The 27293-nt window shown below is 41.9% G+C and overlaps 1 protein-coding gene across 2 annotated transcripts; it reads left to right on the forward strand.

Moving 5' to 3' along the window:
- The first annotated feature begins 412 nt into the window (after positions 1-412).
- LOC139292847 (UPF0524 protein C3orf70 homolog B) lies at positions 413-12015 on the forward strand. Of its 2 annotated transcripts, XM_070915240.1 has the most exons (3): positions 413-739; positions 10970-11215; positions 11321-12015. In XM_070915240.1, exons 1-3 carry the CDS (start codon positions 556-558, stop codon positions 11659-11661), a joined length of 771 nt encoding a protein of 256 aa, XP_070771341.1. In that variant the 5' UTR covers positions 413-555; the 3' UTR covers positions 11662-12015. The 2 variants fall into 2 exon arrangements, with proteins under 2 accessions (XP_070771341.1, XP_070771340.1); XM_070915239.1 differs by having other exon boundaries at positions 10970-12015.
- Positions 12016-27293: the final 15278 nt, after the last annotated feature.

Raw genomic sequence — 27293 nt, forward strand, 5'->3', positions numbered from 1 at the left:
TTAGCAGATGTTGTGCAAAATGCAGCCTATATGTGAACATCGTTAGGTGGATTGGATCCTTTATTTATTTCAGATCCAGACCCTGGTGGTGGTTTGAAGTTTTTTGAGGGGCCGATGAAAGCCTGCGTGTGTGTTTGAAGTGCGCAGAACAGCTGGCTTTGTGTTGGTGGACTCCTCCCGTCGTGTGATGAAGTTCAGATGCGCGCCGTTGTTTCCGCACGCGCGTCACCAGCGCGCAGAGGAGCTTCCCGACGCGAGGGGAGGACGGAGGGATGTGTGTGTATCACGACCATGGGAGGCGTTTGAATATGACATTACACCAGGCTAATTGAAGCTCTTGTACTTTTTTTTACAGGATATGTTTCCACCCTTTGTATGAGCAGTAACCGCTGGATACACGGAACCGTCTTTCGCGTCTGCCTCCCAGTTGAAAAAGCTCCCTGGGCTACGTGGACTGTGAAACCTCGGCTCGGTCCCTCACGGTTATGTTGTAGTTTACTCGGACGAAGCTGTTTGCGGTTTTTTTTTCGGGGGGGGGATCCAGGAAATGTTGGCATGGCCGCCTCGGGAGCACAGAAGTGTCCGAAGAGTGAGAAGTTGGACGAGGCGCAGGCTTTGGCCAAGAGCTGCGCGGGGAGACCAGACTTCCTGCCTTGTGATGGACTCTCCATCTGCGCGACGCACAGCCACGGGAAGTGCTTCAAGCTGCACTGGTGCTGCCACTTGGGCTGGTGTCACTGTAAGTTTGTTTTACACGGTTTAATAGCTCTCTGTTTCACCAGAAATCCACCCCACTGTCTCTATGAGGGCAAAATATGCTGGTAGTCACGGCCATAGTGTGAAGCACCACTGTAGTCACCCTGTCTCGTGTATCGACTAAAAAGGACAAAATGTAGCTTTATGTGAACTAGATATTGATAAGCAATAACAAAAGGTATAATGTGGCACATTATGAGAGGTTATGTAAAGGTTGGCTATTAAACTGAGACAGAACATTTGCCTCCCCACTGGTGTCATTTCGTTTTTGATAAAACTTCCAAATAGATTTTAGAGTCTTGTTTGTATTCATTGCAACAATATCGAGGTCAAACTTAAAAGTCACATTCATCGTTGAACAGAGTCAAACCTTCAAACAGACACCCTTGTATGAATAGTTAATGTAGTCTAAACAAAGGAGGTTGCAATATTCGGAAGCAGGGAAACCGATGTCTCAGGGTCATGGTTTCAGTGTTTACTGCCATTCTGCTGGTTTAGTTTTTTCTTTATTTTTTTGTAGATTGTGTTAAATGTTGATATCCAGCCTAAACTGTCAGTATACAGATGCTGTAGTTCAGTGCAGGCCATGAAAATGTAGTGGCTAAATCAGATTGCATCAACACAGTCCTCCAGTGTCCATATTGTTTGAATCTTTCACTGTCAGCCATGATGTTTTGTTAAAATTAAAAAGCACAGATTTTCATAATTTTAATGATGTTGTACTGTAAATGCATTTATCTAAATGATGACTAATTCAAGTTTAAAGGCATTTAGGAGTGGAAAACACTAGACTAGACTTGATATTCCTGTGTCTTCCAGTTCACTCCAAGTGTAGGCCTATGGTTGTGGTTATAAATGCATGTGTCTGCCTGACATCATATCAAGATTGTGTCCTTCGAAAGAGAGTCTACACACATCGTGCCCATCCTAAATATGAGAGCATACATGTATATTATCTATAAGAATCAAAATAAGTGCACAGAAAAATGTTAAATCCACCATCGACCTTGCTTTACTTCACTGTTTGTGCTTGGTGACGTCACACACTCTCATTTCTGCTTTATAGGAAAAGTCTTGTGATGTTCTGTATTTCTGTTATTGTCAACAAATCTCACAAAAAGACCAAAACTAAGTATTGCCTGTGTAGCCAAAGCCTGATATAGCTTGTACCTCTGTGTCAAAGACACATAATAGCTTCATCATGATGAACATGGGCGCTTCAGTCTATTTTAAGTCAATCCCACACACACAATCCAAGTGCAATAAATACTCTCTAGTGCATCAAATGTGTATTAATCCACAGCTGAAAGTAGTCCCCAACAAATGCTCCATTTACTCCTGCTTGAATAACGTTTGCTAAAAACTACAGTGCCTAGTTGTTTTAGGTAATTATTTAGTCTTTTCTTAAAAAATGAAACTATATATTTGTGACCCAAATTTAAAGATGTGGTACAGACCGCTGAGAGATTCACTAACATATTGTTGTATTTGGTCTTTTAATAGGATGTGTTGACAGCAAGAAACGTTTAGAATATCATTTGCATTATCCTTTAAAGTAGTTGAAGACCTTTGACCACAAAATCATCTTATGTTCAGACAAAAGTCAAGCAGTTGGTCGAGTTTAGCAGCTGCTGTTCTTCAGTTACAGGCCAAATATTTGATAATATTAACTGAACTCAATGGTATTACCACAAAATAATCAATATAAATGTAATCTATGCTGAGTGGTGAATTGACTCTATTGGTAATAGAGCACAGGGCAGCAGCTCCACTCAAATGTGGGCAATCTTCTTTTCACTTTGAGAAGTGTCAGTGGCATTTTAACCACCAAGACACTTTCTCTTAATTTGAACATTTTGTCGATCTGACACTTTGACGCTGCCACAGAATCCCGATAGCTTTGCCTGAACCTGACAGGATGATTTCTTTGCGCTGCCCTAATTTATCCCATCTCTGGCTGCCCTGAAAATCCTCAGATCAGTGTAAAACACAATCAACCATCCACTCTGCACCAGTCGGCCGGGGCTTATATTGTGCAACTGCACAAGTCACATTGTAATCTTTGCCATGTAATCATTGGATTTAGATGCCTGCCTCCGTCCAGAGTGAGCCAAGCGGTTTGAAATATCTGATGTGGCAGAAAAATGAGGAATTCTTTCCAGTGTTTATTATGAGCCACATCCGGGATTTGTGTTTCACGGCAAAGCCTGCTCAGTGTTACATCATTTGTAAACATTTAGACTTGCTCCTCCTTTCTGCTTTGAAATATTCATCAGTCTGGCTGAAAATGTGCTGCACGATGGACATGGAGCGCTTTGCCCCCATTACTTGGTTCAGGCTTGCTACAGTGTAGAAGAAAGAACCGGCCACATCATAATGGAGCTTCTCACCTCCACGTCTCTTTCCACTGTAATTCACAGGTTCCCCCTCGCAGGATAGTCATGCAGCGCAGTGAGAATAAACCAGCTTAGGCTGCTGAATCAGGCAGAAGCAGGGCACCCAGTGAGAAAAGTATAGCAGCGGTGTGCTCCTGCATGCAATGCCCGCCCGCTCTGCTTGGCTCCTATTCTCCTTTCTAGCGGTGCATAATAACGCCGGATGCAAAAGAGTGAAATGTTGTAACGCCCTTATCTCGTCACGTTTTCATTTTGAACGTGCCTACCACTGTCGCCTGGAGTATAAACTTGTTCTGAAGCTGATAATTGTGCATTCACCACAGGGAGCCTCGCTAGACCGCCTTTTTAATTACATTTTTAATAGGTTTCCAGGCAAACAAATACAAAAGGTCAATGTGCTGTAAGACTTGGCGCAGCATTTAAATTCTCAAACACAAATTATTTCCATTATCTCACCTGTGGAGTAGTACGCAGGTGATTACCTGTGACTTAACGTCTTCAGGTTGTCTTCCCCTCAGACGACACTAATCATTTCTGCAGGCTACAGCAAGAAAAGGATTTTGTTGCTTGAAAGGCCTTCTAGTAGTTTCCCCATAGTTGTAGCTTTGTTAAACCTTTGGCTGAGAAAATGAGGGGGGGGCTCAAATTGGATGTAGGTGGAGGCAGTGTTCCCAGCTGGTGACAACATCAGTCCAAGCCTCTCATTAGCGGTAATTAACTGTGTTTAGTGTCACTGCCAATATGTCATGTCTGATGAGAGCTTTTGCTCACAGCAACACTGGAACCACCTGGTCTGAATCTTTTTTCCTCTCTCTTTATCCTCTACTAACTGATTACAATTACCAGGCAGAGCAATGAATTACTCATTAAGAAAGTCTAACAGAGTCTAATGAGTCCTGAAGAGTCTTGTCAGTCTGCTTGTACTCACTTCAGCTCCAGTTTTGGATGTTAGGACTTGTACTTCTCTTGTAGATACAAGAAAATGGGATCTTTCTGTCAGTCAACCTCATCTCATCTGTCACACCACGCAGCTGCAGCTTCCAACTCTTTCTAAAGGGAAATATGGAGGCTTATTGGATAAAGCTCTGCCCTATATTGATTGATTTGCTGACCAATTCAAAATGTACCGCAGTGCTGAATCATAAAAAGGCTTCACCTATTATTAAAGGATCAATACATTGTCAGCACAGGCCTGAGGGGATGTTTTTTGATTGATTGTTCATGTTTGGGAACCGCGACGCTTCGACCACTTTAACTGCCGATCTCTCAATGTTGGAAATAGGGCAGCGGCAAACAAAATTTCAACAAGTTTTTGCTATTTTCTAAAGTCTATCTTAATACAATACCACATTCTCTGTTTGTGTTACTGTCAACGCAACTCAGCAAGGAAACATTGTCCAGGAAAACACAAAAAACAAACAACATTATAAGATATCCACTTGATTTGGCTACTGCTAAAGCCTCATATTAACTTTGAGTAGAATGTTAGAATGCATATTTGCATGCAACAATATTAAAAAAAAAATCTAACAAATGACTTGTCATTTGTTCAAACTGATTTGGATGCTACCCACGTAAGCCTAGTTGTTCATTCCTGGTGCCTCTGCTACCCCACTGTAGTGACAAGCTAACAGGTGACTTAAGCACTGTTGTTGTGGTAATGCCTTTTGAAAAGGCAGCAAACAGCCTCACCTTTATCCACAATTTTTCCTTGTATGGTGCTGAATCCAAATGCTGCTTCTCACATGGTTTGACATCATGATTATGAGCTTCCCCCGTTTTGATTTACATGGCTGGAGAATCACCTCTTGGTCTCACCAGATACAATGAAAACATCACATGACATCAATGCAGCAAATCTCATCACATCTCAACAATTGTACAACAATTAATACAACATACACACAGTGTGCAGCATGCATCCAACACAGAGGAGTGCAGAGTAGTGCAGTTTATTCATGGAAATTATTGCACTAGGAAAAAGAAATCCCTTGTAGTTTGCCAGGTAAAAGGTGTAGCGTTGCTGTGAGGGGAGCAACTCAAACTCAGTACTGTACGCTGTACTGTAAAGGTCATCCAATGACTTTTGTTGGTGGCCTACCATCTTTCCTGCTGTTTTTGTGAGTTGATGTCAAGTGTCCATACCAGACAGAGATATTAAACACAAGAACACAGTCTATCAGGCTGACATAACACTGTTTCCAAGATGACAATTTCCTAAATAAAAACAAACTCTGACAGGCTTTCTTACATCAACAAAATCAGCATTGTCCGTGAAACTCAATTTGTCATCCATGTGCGTTCCTATACTTACAACAGATGATAATTTCCACAGATTGGTCACAAAGTATAAGCAATGGGGGTGGGTCTGCATGGTTTAAAAGGAGTTTTGTTCAGCATTGATTACCAGAAAGCTACATTTACACCAGCATTCCCGCCTGGAAACCCGGTCTAAGTAATCATAGGTCATCAATGGATGACCAGTTACTCTTTAAAACTACATTTGGGCATGCAAGTGTTAAGCTAGACTTGAAGAAATCTGAACCTATCATTCCTTTACAGGCCTTTACAGGAGTTGAGGCTTAATGTTCACTATGCACTGGAAAAACAGTCCAGACAGTTGCATATTTTCACTATGGTGAAAGACTAAACACTGGATTTCAAACTGGCTGTACGTCAGGAACAGCCTTTTTTGCCTCTGGAGGAATTAAACAGGAAACAGGAAAGGAGTTTCACGTGATGCCGGGTCAGACCATCCCCTTCGCTGAAACCTGAAACTCATGTTGTTACCCCGACTGCAGCCCCTTTGTTGCTACAGATTTAAAAACAAAGAGCGATGGATATGTGAGCGGGCCGTATCCACCGGTCAAATGGGTGCAGCAGCTGTTGATGAATTATGACAATCTGCTCAAATAATTGTTTTTGTTCACCTGGTTTTTGCCAACATGCTGCTTTGAACTGCCTGGCTGCAGTCTGTAGAGCGACAGTGGAGCAGAAATTTGTAAATGTCGAAGCTCTGTGAGAGAGATTGAGAGACTCCATGCTGCATTATTCAGAGAGAGACTATCTCCTGTATTGAACCAGACTGTGCAGCCTTCGGCCATTCACAGTACCCAGGAGAGAGCGGAGAAGGCATGCAAGATGGAGACAGGTGGGAGCAGAGGAGTTAGAGCTCCTCATACCTCCTCCACTCTACTCCTCTAGAGAACAATCTGTAACTTCCCTGGAACTAGCTGCCTGTTCTCTCGCTGTTTCATTAACCTCTTGAACTCTTGATTTTCCCTGTCATTTTATTTTTAAAAACATCTTTTGGCTGACTAACATTCTCTATCTCCTCCTCCAACACTAAAATTAAGCAAATTGATTCTTACACTGACTAAAATAATGGATCCCAAGTTTTCCTAATATGTATTGTAGATATTTCGTCGTATCTTTAGACCCCTTTCTTCCTATTTCCGCTGACAAAGTTCATCCCCAGAGTGTAAAAATAGGGGAAGAGTCACCTTCACTGCTTTTAAACTATAGATATCCTGAATTCATAATTACATTTTATTAATGAAGAGCTGTTACTTCCTCTTTTGATGTACCCAACAGCCTCATTTACATCTCCTTTAGTTAGTGACCTCCTACATCCCCCAGAATGCCTTTCATCAGTCTCCAGTGAAGTTATTGCTTTCAGCTGTATTAATGATATGATGAAAGGCTTTCCTGTTAAGAAAAAGAGTAAAGAGTAATTTGCCTTACTCAAAGTGCAACATGTCCTGTGGCTGCATATTATTCTGGTCTATTGAGGCTGCTGTCAGTGGAACACATTGTGCCTGTGTTTCCTCTGCAGTTGATTTCTCTCAGTGTGATTGTAGGTGTAAAGTGGTGGGTCTGCAGAGGAGCTCCTATTTTTGATTCTGAAGCACTGACTCAAAAACTCTTACATTTACAGTTGATGCCTCTTTTTATTGTGTCAATCGTCTTCAGCAGGGCTGGAAATGGCTCGTGTTGTCATGTTGTCTATGTTTGGTGAGTTATCTTTAGGAAGAAGAAAATACACTGCAAAACAACACAAAGCACGAGACATGTGAGATACATCACCAGCTGCTGTTTTGGATCATTTTTGGGTGTATTTGCTTGTTAATAAAGAATAAGTCTGATGATCTTCTACATTTTGCACTCTCATTAAAAGACAAAAACAAAACAAGTATTTTCTGTGCAGCTAGAGCCTGTTACAGCTTATTCCTCTGTGCCTTACTGCTGCCGGAAATATTCAGCCCACTAAATGTGTATTAATCCACGGGAAATAGTCCACAAATGCACCATTTCCTCTTTGTTTTTTTAAAGTAACATTTGTTTAAAACCACAGAGCACAGCAGGAAATTGTTTTGCATTTTTTAAAAATAGAGCTATATATTTGGGACCCATTTTATAACAATTTACATCTTCAGCAGAAACCAATAGGTGTCTGGCTGAGTGCCACAGACAGAGCAGGCAAGTCATAAAGTACTGAGAGGTGAACTAACACATTGCTGCTTTTAGATCTTTTTATTTCTTTGACAATAAGGAAAAGTTAACGCCAGCCTCACCATTTACAGAAACATGTCATGTCATGACCCAAAACTAAGAAGTGAGGTGATGGCAAAATGTCCTCAGTGTTGAGAATTTAGCATTTTTTTGTCTTTGTGAGGACATCTGGTCTTTGTTAGTATGGAAATACAAACACACACACGCACACACACATGCTCAGGGGAGAGGGTGCAGAGGCCGCTTAACAACTGACATTGTCATGCAAGGGATCCAGCACTGGGCAACAACAGAAGGGTAGAGTACAACTGAATATCAATAAAGCTGCATAGACCGTGTTCACTGGCTGTCCGTTAGTGTTCGTATATCTTAGTGGACAGTCTGAACAGTCAAGGGATACGGAAATCTCTGCTCTCATCTCTACTTCAGCTCGTCTGTCTGACTTTTGTTGTGTCTATTGTTGAGTACATTTATGCTGGATATTGTTGCTCCTTGTTGATATGTATGCAGGATGATTCTTGTAAACAAACAAAGTTGTGTTTACATCCATCGTTACTCACTAAAAAGCATTGTGTGTATCCTTATGGCCTGACATAAATTTGCAATGTCACTTTTAAAAACATTTTAAATCATGCATCATTAACATTCATGTTTGCTAGCTTGCAGTCTTCTTCTTCTACAAAGTATCTGTAAGTAATTACCACCAGCTACAGTATTTGTAATAATGATAGTATTTGTAATGTTGTTAATTTCTTCTTCATTCCCCAGATGTAGGCGATGATTCGATGATGGAAGGAGACTCCGCTGATACTGACTTTTCACATAATATTCTTTATTTGCATCAAAGATCAGGATCAACAGGCATGCGCATCTTGACCTGTACAGCACCCGTAGCCGAATCAGTACTGCTGCCTCGAACACTGTTCAAGCTCGTCTTTTATACATTTAGGCATACATGGGATCCTACTATAACACATGAGTCTGTAAACTTATATCTCCCTAGGGTCCCTCAGTACCCCAAAACCGATGATATACAAGTTATTTGGACAGCAGGCAAGTGGAAAGGGGAAAAGAGACCCCCATAACTCCCACATACCAAGAAGACCTCATCCAACAATAATGAATCTTGTCAGTATGGGGCCCCAACATCTGCTAGTCATTTAACTGGAACATTGCATACGTGACAACTTTGTACTGTATATCATTTTATGAAAAGACTACTTTTATGATTAGTATCAAATAATACACATCAGTAATCGTACAGTATTTGTAATAATCCACCTCAGAGCACCTTGCAGTTCAAGTATTAGAAAACAGAAAGTTGTATTTTGCTTAACATGTGACAAGTCTCCTCTTTTTGCCAGACTAAGTGAGATGAATCTCACACATAACGTACTCTGCTCTGGGGCTGACGGCAACGGTGATATTTCTAACTTAATAAACTAGTTCTGCATTCTGCCGACACCTTGAGAATCTACAGACTGTGTTCCTTCTGAAAATGCTGCTGAGGACAACCAGTGTTGGTGGCGTGTTAGCTCCGTATGTCTGTCTGTTTTGTTGTCTGCCTATGCATCTGCGCCTGTCCCCCAGTATTGCTCTTGGTATTTGAAACTCCAGATGGATGAATGCAATTAGATGTAATATGCTAAAAAACCAAATGTCAACACACTGCCTTCTACCGCTTTAGCTCTTTGTTGCCGCTATCTTGTCTGCCCGAATGGGCTCCTCTCTGTCTGAACATGGACCATTGAGTTTCTCTCATTAAACAGAGGATGGCTACTGTTCCCCATTTTGTCTGTATCGACATTAGCTCCTGTGTTTACAAAGTATACAGACATCAAGCTTCAGTAACAGCCTCTTTTAATCCCTTCACATGGGTGGTTGATGCAATTTTGTGTTTTTTAATAATGAGGAGGGCTATTCTTGTGGGAAGAAAATGACGAATGCTCAGCTGATTTACTAAATATCTTTTGTGTGCTGGAAAAATGTCTCATCAGCATAACGTGGTCACTTTGTCCATTCAGCAATGCAAAACAGAGCCACTTTCCTGCTTTGAAGTAGTTTGATGTTTTTTTAATGTAACCTGGGAGAAGATTTTGATTGAATGGGTCCCCCAGCCAGTGAAACAAAAGGCAAGGACACAGAGTGAGAGGAAGTGATGCGTAGGCCTGTCATCTTTTGTAGTTTCTCTCTCTCTGGGGAGCCAGTTAAACACACATCTGAGCCACACTATTCAGGCAGCACGGCTCAGAGTTGGAGGCAGTGGGCCGCAAACAATGAGTAACATTTGGGAGCAGTCATTTTGCACAATCACCACCAGTACATGAGTTGCCAAAATGGGAGGCATAACTCACATGGAAGGCGTTCGACAATTTGTATGTGAATACGGCCAATTTTCCAGAACCAATGTATAGCCTTTATCTCATAGAGGATTCATGTGACACTATAGTATGTTACACCAATCCATTGTGTTGGTAATCCAGATGTAGATCAACACCACATCATGATTGCTGAGCTGTAAACGTTGTAAGGACCTTATTCGTATAAGTTATTTCATCATTTTTTAATTAAGTCTTGCATCAGTTTCTAAGGGTCAGAAATGATTGCTGCACAGATCTGGATGACCAGAAATTTAAACTGTGTTACACTCTGGCTGCAGTTCCCCCTCAGATGATTGTGGCAAGGCAGGTATTTTTGCCTGTGGCAGCACGAAATGCTTTGTGATGTGAAAATTGCTATCACAATACACACCATTCAGTCAGGCTCCCAAACCCACTTTTTTGCATCTTCATAAACTGCGTCCTTGGTCAAGACTGACTGAAAACACATGTTTATACACTATTGACATTGCTTTAATATCGCTCTGCTGGCTACAACGACCCATGAGCTGAGGGCCAAGTGTGGTTTTATGTGATGGGAAGAGAAGAGAGGGGTTTTGATATGTAAATGCTCAAAAGTGCTTTTTGGGAATTATATTTGGCGTTTACCAAGAGATAATAGAACAATTAATCCATAAACACAGGATAACAAGTCATAAAATGCATTTTTCTTTCACTGGCCGAAAATGCGCTCATGAAAGCAGCGAGAGTGAACCAAACAGTAAAGATGCGGGCCCAAAAACTAAAAGCTCAGAGAAGCAACAACGCTCTTTACATAATTCACATACACATAGTCATTTGATCCAATGTTAATATAAAAATATTGGTTATAGCAGCTTTAAAATTCCAAATTTTACTTGTGATTCTCCCCAGGCTGCTATTTTGTCATGAAGTAACATCTAAACTACTGTTTTTTCCCCCCTTTAGGCAAGTACGTGTACCAGCCCATGACCAATGTGTGCCATCTGCCCACCACAGCCGTGCCACCTGTTGGGACGGAGTACAGCAACACCATGGACCTGTCCGTCTCTCTGGCTGAGCGCTTCCTGAAGCTCGCCCCGTGCTTCCAGTCGCCGCCTCACCTGGAGTCGCCCAAGTACTGCGTCATCGCAGATCTTTTTGTGGATGACTACATTGTCAAACGCATTAACGGAAAGATGTGCTACGTGCAGCGCCCTCCGCCTCCCTTACCAGAACCACCTCATCCTCCCACCCCTCCCCCACCTGCTCCCGCTACACCTCAGATGCCCAAAAATACCCCTCAGCCTCGGCAACCAGCGAAGCCCGCACCGCCAGCCCAGCACACACCTGCACCCGCACCTGTGCAGCCAGTCCAGCAGGTGTACAGTGAACACAAACATCCCTCCCCCGTGGATAAGATAAAAGGCCCCAAAATGGACCACTGCTCCTCTCCATCCAGCTCCGAGGACTCCGGCATCAACGCGCTGGGCCTGCACTACCTGGAGTCCTGCGAGGAGGAGAGTGAGGAAGAGGACGACGAGCTGAGCACGGATGGGAACTCCAGCCCCGGCAGCCTCTGGGACCAGGACGACTGCTCTCTGCTCTCCCCCTCCAAGTCTATGATAGAGATCATTGAAAAGATTGAAACAACTGTGTAACTGACGCAACATCGACGTGGACACCGGCTTTGAGGGAGCATAATCTACAGAGCAGAATCATATTATTGAGAATAACAGTCGAGGATTTATTCTACACGGACCAAAAGGACATAAACCCCTCTCTAACGCTTCAGCAGGGCTTTGCCGGGTTGTTTTGAGTTGAATTTGTTTTCCTGCAGGTGGCCGAGGACTGTACGTCTGCACTCGCACACAGCCTCTCCTCTGTCCACATCCCCTGCATGGAGTGAATTTCTACAGCTTATTACGATACAGGAGAAAGAGGAAGCACAAGGATATCAAGCACATGCACAGTGGACCAAATAGACCTCTTGTACATGGTAATTACACAGCGAAAACCCTGAAATACTAAAGGACTCCATAATAGGTGCACTTCTGTCAGAGGAAAGTAAGAGAAAATGTGACTTTCTTTCTGAGACTTCTCTTTAGGTATATATTACTGGAGCTAAATTATGTTAGAACAAAGGTGGTGTAAGTAGGTTTCATGATGATAATGAGCAGTTAGGTCATTCTTAGTGTTCTACAGTCGTCAGTCTGACTTTATACTAATTCAACATTTAAGTGGCAGATAAGCGTGCCATTTTTTGTTCTCTGGTCAGTGGCTCCCCCCATGCCCACATTCTGACACTTCAGCGTAATAACTACAAGGCCGGCTACCTCTCATGGGCCTAAAGCACATCAGCGTTTTAACCCGTTAATTAGCTTCGAGCTGCTGGCACACACCTGCTTTTATCATGTTAATAAAAAAAAGATTCCCGGCCCACAGTTTGTCTGCACTTTACTGACACCAACACAAGCGCTAGGTAGGTAGGAAGGTAGGTATGTCAGTGTTCGACAATCAAGGATTACACAGAAGCACATTTCTATACTGTATCTGCCAGTAGGGACCAAGGATACTCTTCTAGCTTCTAATAAACATTCATCAGACATTGACACATTGTTCTGACCACCTTTTTCTGGTCTAGCTGTACTGAACTGCAGCACTGTTAAAGGTTAAATGGGGCGTTAAGCACAACATGACTTGTATTGACCTCTATTAGCAGCCAAGAAATTAAATAGCATAGACGTGTCTCTGGCAGAGCTACAGTGACAAAAGTAGGAATCACAATTGTCACGGCAGAAAGACACCTAGTGAAGAGGGAGTATATCTCATATATACACAAATAAACTTATATAATAATAAAACTGCATTTATGCTTTTTGGGCTTGACCGTGAAATGGCATGGGTTGGCAGCTGAAAGGGGAGTCTGGGAAAGGGGGCAGCCTAGGTTAGACTAATATGTCACAGTTATTTTGTGCTACCGGGCAGAACAATTTCACTTAATGCACCTTTAAGAGCAGATTACAATATGGAATAGGATGCTGAATAGGTGTTGTGATGTTGTGATGGACATGATATTATAAGAAACGCACTCAAATATAACATTTGTGAGACAGCCCCTTATTAGTCAGTTAGTAAAATGAAGATGGGCTGGGTCTTTTAAATTTTTTATGTTTAAGGAGTTATTTCCTGGAGAGTTATCTGCAAAAATCACTAAAATACTCACAAATATGTATTGCTGCAATGCTACACTAGATGTAAAAATAATTTTGCATGACTGCATTCCTTTGCAGAAGTCCCTCATGTCAAAAACCAGTGTAACAAATTTGTGATTGGAGTGTTCAAAGAGCAAACAACTCCTGTATCTGTTATTCAAATAAAATGATTTTTATTCAGGGACAGCCCTTGACATAACACTGAACACAGTCCCTCTTAATGCAGTTTAAAACATGTCTTATGTTCTTATTATTGTTATATTATTTTCATATGAATAAATCTTAATGAAACTCACATTTTTTGCTGCTTTGGTTCATCTTTTGTAGCCGACGGTTTGAAACGTGTGGGCATTTTCTGCAAAAAGAACGTTTACATCTTCTTTGAAAAGCACTCAGACTTCCTTTACCTGACACTCAGATGACTAATGTTCTCCAGAGATTGAGTGGAATAGAAAAGCAAAGTGAGAGATACACTAACATTGAGTCACTAGCTGTGGTTGTTTGTCTCCTCTGAAATGTCTTGAGGAATGTGCTTTGTTTTTGTTTCTCACATTCCCTCCTTTGTAACCTTGACTTTCTTACACTGCACCGGCACAGAAAAATTACATGAAAGCAAGAGAAAAATAAAACTGAAGCGGGAGGAAGAGTGGATGTGGAAGAGTTAGGACTAGGGGGTGCTAGTGCACATGCGAATGGTGTAGAGGTGTTTGGTCAGTGCTCCTCTCTGTGATCTCGACAAAATTATCATTATACCTTGTTTTATTCACTCATAGGCAAACTGTGTGTGTCTCCTCTTTTTTATCTTAACTAAGAACACGGAAAGTCTGACAATGCCAAAGCCAAATGCCTCCAACAAAGCTAAATCCACAGACAAGCTCGACATTGTCAAGCCAACGAAGCCTGTGCTAATGCTAGCAACAGCTCAGGTGACAGTTCTCTCACTGTGTCAAAGAGACCAAAAAAGGATTATGCAAGGAGATGTCTGAGTCAGTTCTTTGCGGCATTAATGAACGCTTTGATGCTTTTGAAACCAACTTTCAGTCAGTCGTGGCCTCACAGGCTGACAAGCCTGTAAGGCCAACCAAAAGCAAACTCCCAGCGACCTCAAAGCACACATGCAAGAACTTGAAGCTAAGTACTCAGCGCTAACAAAGCACAACAGCCAGCTCCAAACCAAAGTGCTTAACTTAGAGGCCCGCTCCTGTAGACACAATATTAAGATCGCGGGGATACAAGAGGGAGAAGAGGAAGGTAAACCCACTGAATTCATCTCCAGATTGATTCCCAAGCTAAGAGAAGAGCATTTCCCACATTAAAATCTGATCATAGCCCTTTGACAATGTCTCTAAAACTCTTTCTTCCTAAACAAACCTATTCCTGGCGTTTCAACCCTTACCTACTCGCAGACAAGAAATTTACAGAGAACATTACCACCAGATTAAAAGACTTCATAGAAATGAATGATAACAGCGAGGTGTCAGATTCCACACTCTGGGAAACATCAAAAGCTGTCATCCGTGGGTATATTGTTTCATATGAAACTGAAATATGAGAACAACTGTATTCTGGGTGGTCAAATAAACAACCTCTTCTTAAAATGAAGACAAAAGTTTTGAATTGGGAGAGGGGTGCCCAGGCCTCAATCCATTGCATCAGATAAAGGGTGGGCATCTTGTTAACTAACCCCAAGGAAATAAATGACCAATTTGAAGAGTTTTACAGGGAACTCCACACTTCTAAATATAGTGCAACCCATTCTGACTTGAATGACTTAACTACGCTGCCAGTGGAGACCTAGACTCTGATTTCATATTGGAAGAAATAACCTCTGTCATTGAGTCATTTCCACCTGGCAAGGCAGCTGGGCCAGACAGATTCAGCTGCAAATTTTATAAGAAATTCTGCAACATTCTCGCCCCACTCCTCCTCAGAATGATATCTAGTTCTAAGACGGACAAAGTCTTGCCTAAAACACTGTACTGTATAAGGCTAATATCTCTCTCATATTAAAAAAGATAAGGAGGAAACAGACCCAGCCAGTTACAGGCCCATTGCACATTACACATAAACGATAAGAAGGTAATTACTAAAATGCTGGCTAACCGGTTAAATAAGCACTTTTCTGTCATTCACCTCGATCAGACGGGGGTTATCCCAGGTTTTCCTTTTCCAACGTCAGACACCTCCTTAATACTGTACTATATATGCTGATCATGGGAAAGCCAGTGGAGCAGCGATATTATCCCTTGATGTTCAGAAGGCTTTTGACAAGTTGAACTTGTCAACTTTCAAGTTGAGTGGCCCTACATGTTTGAGTCACTGTATAGATCTGGGTTTGGTGAATCATTTATATCCTGATATATTCTTGCCCAATGTGTAATGGCAATAAGTCAACTACATGTGCTTTACACTGCGCAGTCCAGCAGGGCAACCCCCCTCTCATCAGCACGCCAAAGCCCCTTGCTTTAATAATAGGAAGTCATGGGAGGTCCGGAAACACTCAGTGGAACACAGTTTGTATGCAGACGATGTGATATTGTACTTACAAAACTCATAAAAGTCCCCCCTTTTCTGGATTTAATAACCTCTTTTGGTAAGTCCAGATACACAATCAATTGGACAAAAATGGATTTCATGTCTCTCTTGGAAAGAGCCCTGTTCAAAATGGTTCAAAATCTTCAGCTGCTCACAATCCACTCTGTGCTTCCCTACAGCCAGACAACAGTCCTTGATGCTGGGGATGATTGTCTCCAAAAAACTCATTTTGAGGGAATGGAAATCATCCTCTCCCCTTCCTTTCAGAGATGGATGGCTGACATGATTTCAGTCACACAAATAGAGAGACTCAGGTTCTTCAGAACCAACTCAATTAATACATACTCAGCTGTATGGGACCCTTACCTAGACGAGGCCAGGGGAGGATGAGTAACTCACCCGGCTAATTTCTTATGGCCCTTGTTTGAGATCTAACGCATTGCACTCTTATTGTAATCACTCTGTAAACCTGGTAGCCTTTTACTACTGCTTTAAGTCTCATTGCCTTAAGAAAAGCCTCAAAACAAGATAAAAAAAAAAGAAAGAAAGAAATACAATACAAGTAAGGGTCAAGCTCCTCCACCTCTGACCCTCATTCTTCTTTTATTGATCCACACTAGCGATGTCCTCTGGGTCTCTGTCCCAGACAGTCTTCTTTTTTCTGTTCTTCACACTTCGCCTAGCAGCTGATTTTATAAGAGACCATGCAAGTGTCTTTCTCACCTTGACTTCGAGCCAAGATTGATTTCTCCATGCTTTTCTTTTCCCCTGCATTGTGTCTATCGATTATTTGTACTCTGCTTGTACTGAGAGAAAACCAAGGATGAAATGCTAATCAGTTTATATAAATGTACATGTCATTATTCTGCTCGGTGGTGATGAAGAGGAGTGTGCAACTGACTGCTGGAGAGCCTGGATGACAACGCAGAGTGGGAGAAGAGTAGAGAAGAAGAGGAGTGGAGAGAAGAGATGATAGGAGAGGAGAAGAGAGGAGATGAGGAGAGAGAAGAGCAGACGAGTGAAGGAGAGAAGAGTAGAGGAGAACAGGAGAGAAGAAAAGGAGTGCAGGAAGGAGTGCAGCGACAGGCAGAGGAGAGGAAGCACAATTAAAAGGATGATGATGATGCAAGCACATGTAAAGTCTTCGGACGGCCTGCGTGTGCATGTGCAGGCACGTGTAGTAGTAGTTCAACATTTTGAAATCGTTCCCATTCTTTTTTTCAAAAGCTACATTTCATGAACAGATAGATTGCTGTTACTGTTAATCCCTCGCAGCAAAGTCATTCAACTGGCAGGCACCTTGAGAAGTGGAGAGCTCACACACACACACACACACACACACACACACACACACACACATACAGGAAGATACACACCAAATAAAAAAATGCCCTTGTTCAAGAACTGCTTCACAAGCAGAGTTGGCACAGCACGAGTCACACGAGCTGTGGAGAGATGTTGTCAGTTCCACTTTTTTCCCTCTTTTGATGTGCATACAAACACATTATCTTCATGACAAGGTTTCCTTTTAATTTCACACAATTGCATTTTCTCTCCAGAGGCCAGTTATTAAGCTCAAACACTCAGAGGAGATTTTAAGTGACAAAATGAAAACATGGAGTGCCAGCAGTGCCTCACCTGAGCATTAGGATGAATCAACTAAATACATTTGCTCTGATGGAGGATTGTTATTGTGTCTAAATGTAATGCAGGTAGATGGAATAGATTCAGACTCACAAAACAGCTTGTTACAAATGATTACCATATATATTTGTGATTGCATGTCAGCAGGATTGCGATGAGTGTCGTTCACAGTCGCTCAGTATATGCCTTAAAGCCTTAGATGCACGCCTTTAGAGACCATATTGCAAGTTTATTCATTAATTTGATTCAGTTAAGCCCCCAGGTCTCTTCTATTCCTCAAACTATGGGTGTCAAAATTATTTATATTGTTTTTCTTATGCTTTTCTCTAAAAGGTTTATTGGGTTTTAGACATGTAAGAGTACACGGCACGGTATACAGGTAATGTTGTGTCTTCCTGTTTCACCTCGATTTGCCCTCGCTGTGCACACAACCACACCACAAATACCACAGACAGTGACCGTGATTTCAGATTACGGTGCTGACTGTTTGTGTTTGGTAAATTGAACAGTTATAGAATCCTGTGTGTAAAAGAGTACAACTAGCCTATGTTAACAGTTATTAATATGTTTTTTTAAACATCACATAAACGTCATATAGCTTAAATGAGGAGCTGGAACAAGCTGATGCAGAATATATAAAGTATATAATACTGTCAAACAGTGGAATACGATCATTTAAGATAATTTTTCCAACATCAAAGCTATTTAAAGGGAATTTAAAGGGGAGGAAACCGGAAGTTAAGGGGTAAATATAATCTATGATTTGACAGTACACATCATGAAAATCCATATCAACTCCCTACAGGGAACCAGCACTATATTGCAGGCACATAGCTTCCTCATATGGCGAGTCTCTAATCTGAGACATTCAGAGCCAAACTTCAACAGCAGCACTTCATTTCAAAGGGGCCATTTATATGTCCAATTTGCAGCATAATGTCCCTGTGATTGGCTGGATGCTGGCAGCGTGCAGGTAACAGGGGAACCCACCAGCAGGCTGCTGATAAACAATCAGACACATGGCTTTGCCTTGGCCGTGCTCGATGGGTGATGGGTTTCTGATAATCTCTATAAACGCGAGAGTGTCACCTGGAGTGCAGCTCTGCACTCCCTGCCTGTAAAATATTCATTACTTTTTTCCGTCACTGTCTGCCCTCATCTTTGAAATGGATTTAGAGCACTTTTTCCTTTTAGACACAGAGCGTGACTTTCTCCCTGCAAACTCCAGACAACAGCTTCAAGCTGTAGTGTCGATAGACAGGGCTGTGTTTGAAAGTATTCCCTTTTTGTTGCTTAAAGCTACTTGGTGATTCATTCTTTCACTACTTCTGGTGAAAGGTCTTCGAGTTTTTGCAGTGGCAGAATGACTCACAGAGGTATACTTTAATGTGATTAGTTGGCTTTGTTGCTGTGGATTAGTCCGTATTAATTGATGATTCTGTAGCTGGAGAAAGTACTGGATGGATGATCACACGTGCACATCAAATTTACAACACATAAAATATTGGGCTTTCCATTTCCCACTCAAGGACTGATGAAGACAATTATTCACAATGATCCTGAATTGAATTAGTTCACATTTACACAGTCTTTCTCGGATAAAACAAAGCTATTGTCTTCTTACTTTTCTGCAGTTTTCAGGGGTTTGATAGTGGCCATTAGCAGAGCAATTGTGTGTTTTTTGTGCACTGAGGGGAAGTCTGAATCCATCTTAATCACATCAAAGAGTCAGAGGATGTTGGGGATGCCTATGCAGGCTTTCAACTTGAAAGCCAGTAAAGTCAATATGGCTGCCTTCTCGAGTGTCTGCTTTTACGTTTGTTAAATCTTTTCTCCCATAACTTTCATTCTTTTTGCACTTTCGATTTTTGGAAACAGGACAAAGGATGATTCATTTTGAATCGCCAAGGGGACATGTTCTTGTGTTGCCACTTTAGATACTGAACATTTTATTGGAATATTAAACATGATGAAAAGAGAGTAATTTCTGTTCTTTTCATCCTGACATGGCACGAATGAAACCACAGAGCACCTGGAGACGTGTCCCCAATTCAAGGTCAGCTGAAACCACTTGAGGAATTCATCAAAAAGCAGGTGGCCTGAGTGTCCAGCGGGGGCTTACAATCACTTGAATTTTGGGGACACACAAACTGCAGTTTTAAATCACGTCAATTCAAGTACCGAACACGCGCGCACAGAAACTCTACATTCAGGAAATGATGGAATTACAGAGAAACTACAGATGTGACATTAAGGTCCTGTGATATCATAAAACTCTATTTCCTCTCTGTCTGCACCAGTCGCAGGCTGATTAGTATCACAGTCTACATTCACATGATTGATGTCACTGCAGTTCTCTCCCACAACACTTTTGGACAGATGTGGCTCTCATCTGCAAGAGTATTTCATAATGCTGCCACTCAAAAATTGCATTGTTCTCCTCTGTTTAATACTTTCTAAAGGACTGCCCAAAATAGAGGGACAGAACTAGGCCAGCGCTGGACCCAGATTGCTTCCAGCAGATATGACTGAAAAATATGGGACGTAAGCTTTCTAAATCTAAATGCCTGTCAACCATAAAAAACATTGGTTTCGGGGGAATTATTGCATTATGAGATCTTAGCCATCATGGCGCCCCAGGATGAGCTTTGCAGATCCATTAATGTGTGTAGAGATCTTGAAGGAAAATGTTGTCCTCAAAAACACATCATTCTCTAAGTATGAAAAGCAATAATAAAAGTTTTAGAAACTTGTACAAACTCTTTATATTTCCCTTTTTCAGAGCTCCTAAAACGAGTGTGTAACTTTCCATCTAACCACACGCCATAATTGGTTGTTTCACAGGTGATTGGCGCTGTTACCAGTGTACTTCAATCATGGCTCTTTGAGGCTATATTTGGGCTTTTTCTTATTTTCCTCTGGTTGGCTAAAGTTACAGGACACCTACACCAACTGTGGCTCACACACATTTTTGATATGATATTATTATATCATATCATATCATATCATATCATTCTTTGAGCGCACTAATCACCAGTCACTGTGCACAGTCTTTTTTTTTCTTTTAATTTCTTGATACGGCTCACGTCTGTACATTAAATATGAGGCCAGAGCCAATAGCTGGTTAGCTTTGCTTAGCCTGGAAAAGCCTGGAAAAATAATACTATTTTGCTTGTTTAATTATTACACAAACAGTAATGTAAAAATGACTGTTAGCCTTTTTACAAGGGGTTTTGTGCCAGACTACTTCTTGCTAAGCTAAGCTAACCGACTACTGGCTGTTGCTTCACATTACCGACATGAGAGGTGACTGGTGTGGTTACCAGTATACGTCAATCATGGCTCTATTCTTGGGCTTTTTTTTCTTTGGTTGGCTAAAGTTGCAGTACACCTACACCAACCTTTGAATTGCATCTAAATAGAGGACGTTACACCTACACCACACAGTGAGAGTGTGGGTGAATATAAAGCTTTCATGTTCTTGAGGCCTTGAATCTTGTTCTCAGCAATGTCAATAAAGACCTAGTGCATTGTAATGTGTAATACATTCAAAACACATAAATGTCCACAAGCAGTAACTGCAGCTCAGCCTAACGCGACAAAAACCAGGTGCACAACACCACCAGTTCAGTAGTAGGAAATGAGACAGACTAATTTGTGTTTGAAAAGAGGCCTGACAGCGTCTGTGTGCCAGAGAAGAAGAGGAGGAGGAGCGTCCAACAGACATGTCTGATTAAGCAGTGTGTAAATGGACCTGCTGGCTGGACCAGATGAGGACCAGCAGATGGTTTTTCACACTGAGGGGTTGTATGCGCTGTGCTGCGCCGCTCCGTGGCCCCTCAAAAACCTCCTCCACCAGCAACACAGCGTGGCCCCCTTCCCCGGCCCCGCTCTCATCGCCTCCACTAACACCATTAGCATGTAAATGACAGCTGAGCCCCTTCGCCTGTGGGTGCTGATAGGCTGCACCAGACCTTCAGCTTCTCGGTGCATTAATATCATTTTCTTCATTGTTATGGGATTATGTGGGGCTGGGGGCTGGTTGCGGAGAGGTTGAGTTGGCTTGATTCTTGGTATGAATATCAAAGGTTGTTGTGTTGTAGAGATTCACACCTCCTCTAACAGATAAAGAGGCAGCAGAGACGGGTCTCTGGGTTGTGAAGCCTGTTTCTGCAACACAATGCCACACAGGAGAGATGCTGTGACATTTATGACCAGGGAACACAAGAGATACCATCAGACAAACAGTTAACATAGAGACGTGTGAGTTTCTATACAGCCGCCTTTTGCTCTATTCATTTTTTTGTCACATATTCAAGGTCATGTGGGAGCTTATACAATTGTACATTGTTCATATTGAATCAACACAAACTTCTTCTGTTCACTTGCATCTTTAGAAGGTGTAAAGATGTGCACATAAACACAGAGAGAGAGCACACCCTCACAGTATGAAGGTCCTTCTTTCAGGGAAATAATCACCAACCACTGTCCCCATTTTTGTTTTTGAACAATTATTCACAAAACACAACCAAGAAAATGCAATACCAAAACCTTTTCTATATGCAGTTCAAATAAACAGTGGGCCTACATTCAGCCACATTTTGAGGGGCACATTAATCAACATGCACTTCTATGTTGCAGCTGAGTCCATTTGCTTTCTGATATTTTCAGTAAAGGGACCCCAAACATTTTGTTTTACAAAAACATCAAATACATATTGCAGCACAGAGTAGGTTTATGCTGTGAACACATGTCATCTCAGTCTCAAGGCATATATCTTCACCTGCAAACAACAGGACATGGCTCGCACGCAGCTGTTGTTGATTTTATTTGTTATTGTCATTATTTCCCGCTCCATTTCCTGGCTCTGTTTACTCCTCATTTTTGTGCAGCACATTGAGCCTTTTGAGCACAATTACAATGAATTCGATTAATTGCTGACTGTTAGGCTGGCTTTTTTAGCCAAAGGCTGCAATGCTCTCTTAACCAAAATAACAAGCATGCGGCCGCTGAGGCATACACAAACAACAGGGACACAGAAGAACTTAATGAATATCACATCCTGCACCAATCCAACTCACTCACAAACCCATAAACTATTTAGAGCTTGGAGAGTTGTTAAGTTGCATTAGCTTAGCATTTTTTTTTTTTTTTTTACATAAAAGCCCAAATTTTTATTTCACATCTTTATTTTATCTTACTTTGATCAACATCCTCTTTCCTCATCCTGACTGCTGCAGGATGATGAACCCCAACTGTGTCCACCCCACTGCCTGCCTTCACTCAAGTGTCCTGCATGTTCAATACTCACTGTGTTTAATCATCAGGTTTGTACAAGTTAGATGATAAACAAACACGTAACATCCCCAATTTACATAGCAAAATGTTAAAATTCCTTGCATTTTCTGTGATGAACCCTGAATTATTTGGTTGGTGTTTGCATCACATAAACTCTGTATTTTATCTGTCGGCATCCTGTTCAGAGTGTTTTTGCAGTCGTGATGTTCTGTGCTATATGAAACTGCAGGTATTATTGATATGAAGTTACTTGGGTAAACTAAGGTATATCTCACCTGAGACAACCTTCACTGTACTTACATTTGTCGCGATGTCTGCAACTTTCAAGGCAGTTTCTTTAGCACTGCGCACACACAAGCACACACAAACACACACACACACACACACAAACACACACACACACACACAGATGTATGAAACACTTCTTACTTGCAGTAAACACACCGTGGAGGGAAACAGGAGGTCAGTGGGTTTAGATAACTGGTACATACAGTATCATAAGTTTTGCTCAGTGAGTGTCTCTGTCCTCCACTGCTCCAAGCTTTCTGTGGCTGCACTAAATTATTTAAGAGACAGCAGTCATCTCTGAGGAAACCCAACAGACTCTCCTCTGTGTCCCATGAGCCAGAGAAGAGGCAGACGGGTAGCTGGGGCACCGCTGCCAGAAATAACATGGCAGGGAAATCTGGCCGTAGTGGCTTTAGTGCACGGCTGTTATCTGGTTCAGAGACTCCTGCTGCAAATGAAGCTAGTGCTAGCCGCCGAGTAGAATCAAGGTTTCTAAGCAGATGTGCTGATGCCAGGCAGGAACAAAGGCCTCTTCTCTCTGATGGTGCCGGATCACAGTGGAGAGGACGGCCGTGTGCCTAAAGAGCATTTCAGAGTGGTGGGCGCAGCCAGGTCCAAACAAAAGAGGCTCAGTCCTCCATCTCAACCTCTTCTGCCTTTGGCTCGCTGCCAGCACCCCCCACTTCCCCTCACCGAGACGCCTCTCCTCTGTGCCAAGTGACAGTCCATCTTTCCTCATCCTCAGGCGTGACCAATCAACCCTGAGAAGAGTGATGGATGATCACTGAGTGCTCTCACTCCTGCTCCCAGGACCTCACCAGTTCAGTTATTCGTCTGTTTTTTCTTCCCTGTACCTACCTGAGGAAAGCACTTATATTTGCCCTTTAAATTGTTAAAGACTCGCCCACGCACACAAATAGGCACGCTGCAAATTTTGCTTCTGCAGAATGATCAATAGATTCTGAGAATTTCTGCACTAGAGTAAAACAGTAGCTTCAGGGTCCAGTGAAAAAAGGTCTACAGAGAAAGCTCTTGATTCTGCTTCTTTTAGCCTCCAGCCAAAACCCTCCCAGGTACCGAAAACTGTACTGTGCCCTGCATTTATCAGCATGTCTGACTCTGTTTCACGGTTTGTCAAAGTGGAAAAACTTCAACCTTCAGAGGTGTGTCTGTGATTGCATGCTCAGCTGCGTCTGTGGCAAAGGCAGACAAGCACGCAAATCACTTGAATTAATCTGGTCTAATTGGATTTAAATTCAAAATGACGGCACACAAAGTTTTACTCACCATCACACCTCCATGTGCACACAGACACGCACAGTTGTTGTGTGTTGGCAGTGTGTCCTTTAAAACTGACAAAACGCCAAGTCAGGAGATGTCTGGTGACCGTCTGGGGCCTGCTGTCATCCTTCTCTCTCCAAATAATCATCACCCATCATCTCCCTCCTGGTTTGGATCCATCCTGTCAAGTCACTCGTCTGTATTTCCACCACGCTCACCGTCTCATGCGTGAATGCATGTTGCAAAGGTTGCTGTGGAGCCATGATGTTAAGCAGCAGATATTGGCTGACACACTAAATGAAGACTAAACTGTTTAAGTCGGTGTCTCTCGAGTGTTTTCTCATCCCTCTCTGCTTCCTCACATGGCCACACGACACAGATGCAACGGGAAGGAAACCTGTCAGACAAGTGAAAAAGCCTTCCACCTGTTTTTATATCTCTTTAATTAGTCTCCTCTAATTAAAACCACACTAAGTTATTCTGTACATTCTGCTGTATTATGCAATTTCTTGAATAAGGCCCAGAGATTTGCTCCAAGTGCTCACAAATCTTCCCAGGGACGGCAGTGCTGGGCTATCTTTTCTTCTAAGATGTCAGGCTCGTTGTTTTGTTGATGACATCATGCATTTCCTCTGCTCATTGTGGAGAGCGGACACATGGGACCATTGTTAGCGGCTGTCTCATTTCATCTCTGAAATCATTAAAGGCAGGCTGGGGCTGCAAATGTGCAAGTAAATCAAAGACTGGGAAGCCATACAGAAGTGTTAAATGTGTAAAACCTGGAACTCTTCACACCAAGGAGAAACAGGCACTGAATACATCATATTTCTAGTGTAGTTGTAGAAAATAAGGAGCAATTCACTTGGCAAGTCAGGCTTTTATATCAGCTCTTATATCATTTATTAGATTAGAAAATATTATGTGTCACAAATTGCTAAAAACCAGCCCAAGTAGTTCATATTATATTCTGTTACACAATGCCCTTCCTTTTTAATCAAAAGACAAGGCAGGAGACATTTCAGCCTCACAGCTGGACTTCTGTTCTTATTGTCAAAAGTTCTGCCTGCATGGTGAAATTTGATGCAAGCTTTTCCCCAGTTTATTCCCCTCACTCCATTACCCAATCTAATTTCCCATTGTCTTTAGCTGGATGTCTCTTTGATTTATGCTCCGTTCTTCTCCATCATGGATCATTTCAGATGTTGTAATAAACCTCCTAGCATCTGGCTGGCTCTCATTTACTTTCTCACTCGCGGCTTGTAAAAATAGGTGTGTTTTTATGTTGTGCTGCTGACATTTTGGGCAACACCAGGCGCATTCCCTTTAAAAAAAAAAAACTGATTAGACTCCAGCTGTTTCTTTTTCTTCCTTTCCTCTGCCACCCTGTTTTAAAGGCACACTAAAGAGAGAAAGCGTCAGATAGTCGGTAAATGAGGAAAGATTCTCAAAGAGACGAGTCTCTGGGCTACTGTGCCTCACAATTCAGCCTCTGTAATCTTGACATCTGTACGCGTGTGGCTGTGTTCTCATATACTGCATATGTAATGTATACATGAAGGTTATCAGGAGCTACACAGAGCACAGCCTTTACTCTCCTGTGTGTCATGTGACAATGAAAAACATTTGCCTGTGATCCTGTAATCTAAGTCTTTTTTTTTTACATAGTTTCTATTAGTGATAATAATGCAACTGTTGAGATGTGATGGGGCAAGAAACATGAGCAGTCATATGGTCAGACAGCTTGTAAACAAGCCAACACTTTGGCCAGATTATCAGATTATCTAAACCACTGTATTTGGAAGTAAAACTAATAGTGAACAGACCCATAATGTTGGTAATAATCCCTCACTGCACGAGGAAAACAGTGTAAGTACAGTCGGTCAAGGTTGAACCAGGAGGTCAGTCTGTAAACAGTGATGGATGTTTATCGGTAGCAATGTCTTTACTGTTCACCTTCGTTTCTTCTTCTCCAACAGCGCTGTCTCCTAGAGATCATGCTTATATACTACTAATTTTCAACAGCAAATGATTGCTAGATTAAGTTTTTTTTTATTAACACAACGAGGAAATGTATCTGCATGCAAATGTTCACTAATAACGTATTTCATTTCAACTAAATCCTGTTTAACATCTTTATGTTTAGGCACTCAAAGCACTTGGTTAGGGTTAGGGAAGGGTTGCGGTGTAAATATTCAAAAAGTCTTCAAAGATCTCAAATCATCCAAAAAAAGCAATGCCGCTAACAGTTTGATGTACCCATAATCCTGGTTTAAAGACGTTGAGCACTGTCACAGCCACAGTTTTCATGCTGTTACCCTCCTAATTCTGCTCTCAGGGAGTTGTAAATTGGCATGTCATTATAGCTCAGGTGTCAGGACAGGAGTTCCTCTCTCTTGCTATAGGGGATGCAGGTGTAAAAGGCTACATACAAAGGCACACGGAGCTGTCCTTGGGCAGAGGAATGACTTTTTTTTTTTTTTTTTTGCTGAAGCTCTGCACCCTGCCGCCTTTAAAGTTGCAGGTGACTAATCTTCACTTGTCAAACAGACAGGTTGTCTTTTTTTTTTTTTTTCCAAAACTGACACTTTGAAGGTCTCTGCTCATTCTCTTTCCCCTGTAGGGAAAATAACTACGGTATGATGCTTGTACGTTAAAAACGGGGCTCTGCCTTAAGGAACAGAGTCTCTGAGTCACGGCTTAGTCAAAGTCTTTGAAGGATATCATTAGCTGCTGCTGCAAATGCCAGGTGAAAATTGACATTGTGAGAAAAGACAGGGAAAGTAGTTACACCAATGTTGTACACTGTGATGAAGCTGTGTAAATACTAATTAGAGTATACAGCACTGTATGTTGTTGCAAAGTAATTTAATTGTGACAAGTGACTCTTGGTGGTTCACTTTTCCCTGTTGTCTATTTTGTTATTTAGTTATTTGAGGTGCACAAAAGCCATGCACCCACGTTTACCCTGCTAACCTCTTCACCTCACACCTTTCCTTCATTATATCACCAAACAGTACACACACAAGGCTGAC

This window comes from Enoplosus armatus, chromosome 11 (genome assembly GCF_043641665.1).
Source record: "Enoplosus armatus isolate fEnoArm2 chromosome 11, fEnoArm2.hap1, whole genome shotgun sequence".
Taxonomy (NCBI): Eukaryota; Metazoa; Chordata; class Actinopteri; order Centrarchiformes; family Enoplosidae; genus Enoplosus; species Enoplosus armatus.

What these genes read in the sequence shown, in the direction of transcription:
- LOC139292847 (XM_070915239.1), top strand. Translation starts at nt 556, where the DNA reads ATGGCCGCCTCGGGAGCACAGAAGTGTCCGAAGAGTGAGAAGTTGGAC. An exon ending in CCACTTGGGCTGGTGTCACT is followed by an intron (nt 740 to 10,969) that starts GTAAGTTTGTTT and finishes TCCCCCCTTTAG; the next exon opens with GCAAGTACGTGTACCAGCCC.